We start from the raw sequence: 6000 nt of genomic DNA, 5'->3' as shown, positions 1-6000 counted from the left end.
TTTAACCCTTCATGGCACAGATGTGATCTTTTTATAGCAGACTGAAAAGGGAGAAGCCAAATGAAATCAGATTTTTTTTTTGTCCCATTTAGACAGCTACACTGTTTGAAAAGATCAGATTTGTGCCGCAAAGAGTAAAAGAAAACAGATGTTCTCTCCCTGCGCACATCCAAACAAACATTTGAAACGCATCCTCGGCCTACTGGTCGTACTGATTAGCCTTCCTTCAGAGTTCCTTGGGCTCGCCGTAGTCGTTGTACATGACGGTGAGCGTCTGCTCGTCGCAGGCCTTGCGCACGTCCTGGCCCAGGTCCACCCAGTTCAGCCCGAAGGCCTTGGTGTCGGTGTAGCGGCACGACAGGAACTTGAGGGACATCCGGCGGAGGCCGATCTTGGGCTCCTGAAGGAGACCCTTGCACCAAGCGGAGAGTTCGTCTAGCTGGGAAAGGATGAGGCCGGCCTTCCTGTTGGAACAACAAACACAGAGGATTCAAATTGTGGAAGTGTGTATTCAGACATTGAAAAATCCACAAAGTTGCTATTACTTGGAGAGGAAAACCCACTTTTGTTCAAAAACGAATACAACCCAAATATAACAAGGCAGAGTGACGCATTCCCCTGTGGGCCAATCAGGAAAAGATATGTCACCTTGTTTTGACCTATAATTCTTGGTCTTATCAGTGTAGTTTCGAAAATGCCAGAACAAGGTGGTGAGAGGCATCATTCCCCCAAATTTCATCAAAGTCCAATCAGTAGCGTAGTGAGATACCAACGTTGCGACAGTGGTGAGATGCATCATTCCCCTAAATATTGTCAAAGTCTGATCAGTGGGTGTGAGAAATGGTCTGGAGCATTCAGCCTCTAACAAACAATGTAAATCAACACTCATGTATTGATTGTAATTGCTGATACATCTTGTAAATGAATAAAAATGATCCACTGAGAGGAAGATGCACATTCCCTCTTGTGTTATAGTTTACTTTCCCAAGTATTTAGAATTAAATAGGACAATGGTTAAGTGAAAAAAAGGTTAATTGTTCCAATCAATTAAGGTATATTCTGTAGAATGTATGAAGTGAGTTGGCTGTTATGTCTTGCTATTGATAACAAAATGACTTCTAACAAATTATTGAATGATAACAATAATGTCCACTGCCATCTTAGGTCTTGTAAACTGGTAACATTCAGAAGCTGTATGTGCTGATATTGTGGTGTGCATGTGTGTTGTCTTGTGCTGTTTTCATCAGAATCCACAAATGTCCTAGTAAAATAAACTGTCATCGTCATCATCGTCATCAACCTGAAATTCATGCAAGTGTTGAGTTTGTTATGCTTACATTTACAATAGATTCCACACTAAAATTCGGAGTCGTGTTTTTGTGCATCTGCCACACTTTCCCAAGTATTCCAGTTTCTCAGAATATCGCAGAACTTCTGTTCAGACAAAGCGGCCAAGAAATGCGGTGAACTGCGGGAAACACCTATGGCCAAGTATCTGCAGCAAGGTGGAATCTCAGTACTGATGCACATCAGCCTTCAGATAGTTTAGACTGTCTACAGCGCATAGATCACACTGCGGCTCTGTTGTTGTTTTAGAATTACATCATTCTGCGACATAACCTAAAACCCACCTATCCCCGACCGCTTCCCGTCTGAGCGTGCTCACTGGGCAAGGTGCACTATTACTGACACATTCCAACTTCTACCCAAAGCATACAGCGGTAGCAAAGGCTTTGGGTGGGAATGATGAAACTGAAAGAGTTGGAAAAATGAATTAATGAATTGGTCCCGTGGGGGAAAACAGGCTAATGGATGGCTGTAATACCAGAGAGAGGGAAACGAGAGAAGGTCTAGTTCCTCAGAAATGGTCCTACCTGTCCGTTGGCCAAACCAGCCCAGCTGAAAAATCATCTCCACTGGTAACATGATGCACGCAGTTCACATAAATAACAGCTCATAGGGACATTTAGTGCCATAAATAACCATTAAAGCCCGGTCTATCCTGTTTGGCCTGTGGTGAAAACCCGACAAGTGATTGTCTAGAGTCAGAAAATGGCAGCGAGAGAAGATTTCATTCATTCCGCAGACAGTTTCTCCTCATCCTTCAGCCAAAGCAGCACCTCTACAGTGCAATATCCCCCTTCTGCCAAGCCACAAGTCTGCTGGACGGACAGAAGTCATCACAGCCACGGCACATAATACTGATGAACTGATGACACTTAAGAGTACCTAGACTACAAATCCAATGGACACAATTCAAAGGAAATTCAAAGGGAATTAATGACCGTACTTGATTTGCTTAAAGAAAGAATGAACAAAGGTTTTTTTTCCAGTTATAAATGTAATTCTAATTCGCTAGATTTCCTTTTCCCATGCAATTCCAGCACAATTTCTATCCCTATCCCATTCCTTAAGCTGAATTCACAGCGCCCGACAGCGGCCATTTTGTGTCGCTCCTTGTCAGTTTACTTCAGTGTAGGAAGCAAAATGTTTAGGTGACTGGCTATAGGCTGAATCACTATTATATGGTGTGAATCAGCAAAAGAGAAGAGCAAAATGGACATTTATCTATATGAAAACATTGCAGATTATCACTTTAATGATGAATCCTCATACATATGTACTCAAAAATTCCTTAATATACAAAGGTGATTCACCATATTGTCACTGTGCCATGTTTCACATATCATGTTCAGTTATTTTTGGCATATCAGAAGAGCTTCAATATAACATTTTGCGTTATTTCTGGCATCCCTCCACCATTTTACATATATAGAGATACTTGAGAAGGCAACATCCTCCCTGTAATTGCCTGGTCAATAAGGAAGAATAGCAGTCTCAGTATTATGCATATGATATTGGATTATTTTTGGAATGTGAGTGTATTGGGAATATCAGGGACACTCAGCAGGGCAACATCCCCTTTGCACATGCCTGTCTAGTAATAGCAGCTTCAACAGCCACAATATAATGTATCCTCTGCCCTGGAAGCTCTGCAGAAAAAATAACTTAATGGAATTTTAATGATGTCAGTCTTCTCGGACAGTCTGTCTTCAGACAAGAACCCTTGTGTCGGTCGTAGCGATGTGCTGCCATGCTGTCATTCATATCATTTTTCTGAAACCTCTTTATGTTCCTAATATTTTGCCACAGATTGCAGCGGTTTTGGGGGAAATCTGGATATTTATTTGCTTAAAACAAAGCAAAAAAATATGCGGTTTGTTATGCTTTAATTTTTCAGGAAGGCGGAGGAACGTTTCACGGGTCTCCAAATAGCAACGGTTGTCACCATAAATCCTCACGCATGTATAGGAGTGGAAAATGGTTTCCAAGGTACAGTGCGAGTAAGGAGCCCCCCCCCCCCCCAAACACACACACACACACACACACACGTCCACACTCCCCAACTTTTCGTGTGGCTGAACAACCGGTAACAATCAACTGCATTCCACACACACACATGCATACATACACACACATACTTACATAGTCACATTTAAACCCACAAACTCACGACAAGATGCATACGCATGCACACACACACGTATCACATCTTTTGAATAGTGTCAGGTAATCAGAAATAGAAAAAGACAACCGGATAGAGCTTTTAAGATAAAAAAAAACGGACAAAAACACTTCATTTTCCTTAACTGGATTGTGGATTGTGCGCACCCATGGGTAACATGAGATGGGAGGGAAAGGGGGTGGCATATTCCTTGTAAACAAAAATGATTAAATATTCAGCCATTATTAACCATAGATTCTGGGATTTTGAAGATGTTAAAGTCAAAAATGACCTTTGCTCCTGTACCCACATATTTATAAACAAATATATTGCCCTCAATGGAAGCTGTGCGCTTTAAATCACTGCATTTCAAAGAAAATATCCAATTTTATACTTCACTACATGCACCTCTGCAGCTCAGTGTTTCTTTTTTTATGATCAGTTCATGAAAAATTGCCCTTCTCCGATTTGATAAACTGGAGGAAAGGACAAACTGACTATAGTTACCAGCTGCTAAAAGCACTCAGTCACTTCAGTACTACTGTATATTGAGTTTGACGGGACCCAATCACAGTAGTTCCCCGGGCCGCTGACTTCTCCTGGCAAGGGCAGAGGAGGTCGTTTTACTTTTAAAGGGATACTTTCACTAGAGTACATTTCTGAGTAAATGTTTCTCTTCACTCTATAATATCACAGAAACCAATAAATCACTGCTGGACGAAAAGCTGAAAAGCACTCCTGCTTTAACTGTATGTGTATTTTTGTCCTTCCCCTCCTCCTCGTCTAAAGAAAAAAAAAAAAACCTCCAAGAGCAAAGTAAACAGTCTGCAGTGATTATGATTATGATTTCCTGAGAGAAACTCCAACCATAACAATACTTATCGCGAGCCCTCCTCTGATTAGAGAGACTGTCGTAGAAAAAAAATCCCAAAAATCAAATATTTTTTCAGTTCATCACGGGGCACGGAGTCCAACCAAGGACACGGTCGGGATTGAAATGGTGAGGATCGAGGATTTTCTCCCCGGCCCGGCCAAAAACATCTAGCGTTTCTAAGTCAACAGCCAAGCGGCATGCCTTCAATGATGGGTACTCCCCTGGCGATGACAAGGCCTGGGCCCCGGGAGGAGAAGTGTCAGGCTTTGGAGAGACAGACGTTTGGGTGAGTTTATGTTTTTAGTTAAAAAACGTCACGCAATGTTGCATGAAAAAGGCAACAAAAATGTCCCCCGGACGATGCCAAACGGTCTCGTCAGCGCGATGCGATACGTTTCTAAAAACAGCAGATCTGAATATCCGCTGCCACAAGAAAAGATAAAGCCGCATTGCTTCATTCATTTGTTTCCCCGATATTGCTTACTTGGCTGAAATGAGTTTACATTGAGCCGGGGCCCGGGCAGGGGCCTTATTATCTGTATTTTGACTAGCTAATGAAAATCAAGTTTATAGGGTCCTCATTGTTTGTGACAGGGGAACTCGGGAATTGGAGCCCTTCATAACAAGTCTAGCTGTTTGGGGGGAGATCAGACTGTGTGTGTGTGTGTGTGTGTGTGCAGCAGTTGTGTCTGTAGTCTGCACATGTGTGTCTAAGTGTGTGTACTGTATGCACTAGAGCCAAGCCTGTCTGCTCTGTTGTTTACTGTCGGCGTTACCACAGATCCCTGTTGTTTGGGTATGAGAGGTATATTCCTTCTCTAGAGGCCAAAGAAACAGTGGTTTAAGAACAAGCAACAAACAAAAAGGGACTTAATGATTATTACTTTTAGATCAATGACGATTAAGACACTGGCGGGGTTTCCTTTCTGTCCATAAGTATGGCCTGCTATGACCTTGTTAAAGTAAATGCAATGCACATTTGCACATAGTATTGCTATAAATGTATATATCTGCTTTCTTCAGTTTCCCATATCCCTCTCCTCTTTACATATACTGCATATATACTGATATGTTATATTTTTGTAATACCTGTAACTGTGCTGTATTGTGCAAACCGAGCGATTCCACTGCGTCTCAATTAGTGGGGATGGGAGTCTTCACTGATGCAGCCCCACTTTATGATTTAGGCTGATAACATGAGTGTATTTTTGCATAAAAATGAGCTTTAAAGTGGTCTGAACTTGATTTAATCCCTGGGTTAGGCAGAGAGGAGGGTTAGGTTTAGGATTAGAATGAGGAGTGTAAAATAATCCCAGGGCCAACTCTTATTATAGGGATGACCATGGGCTTAGAATATATGGCGTGCAAAGCACTTGAATGATCAATTTGGCTAGATTAACAGAAAAATTTGACCCCGATAATGTTTTTTTTTTTCATGTTAAGGCAGAAACATAAAAATCACATCTGAAACATAACAAGTCAAAAATCAGATTTAGCTGATTAACTGTAAATTCAACCTCTGCTCCGCTGTGAGCCAGTGAATCAAGATCTCTCCTGATGCGTACTGATCTTAGGTGCTTTCGCGAAAGTGGGCCAACATCAACATTGGACGGCATCCTCC

At 41.9% G+C, this 6000-nt stretch overlaps 1 protein-coding gene across 1 annotated transcript in view; it reads right to left on the bottom strand.

Moving 5' to 3' along the window:
* Positions 1–226: 226 nt before the first annotated feature.
* Positions 227–6000, bottom strand: part of astn1 (astrotactin 1) — a 329475-nt gene continuing 323701 nt past the window's right edge. Inside the window, exon 24 of the mRNA XM_071907023.2 lies at positions 227–464. Within this exon, the coding sequence (XP_071763124.1) occupies positions 227–464 (238 nt within the window). The remainder of the gene's footprint in view (positions 465–6000) is intronic.

Source organism: Centroberyx gerrardi, chromosome 13, assembly GCF_048128805.1.
Source record: "Centroberyx gerrardi isolate f3 chromosome 13, fCenGer3.hap1.cur.20231027, whole genome shotgun sequence".
In the NCBI taxonomy this organism is placed as follows: domain Eukaryota; kingdom Metazoa; phylum Chordata; class Actinopteri; order Beryciformes; family Berycidae; genus Centroberyx; species Centroberyx gerrardi.
This window is presented reverse-complemented; position numbering and strand designations above follow the sequence as displayed.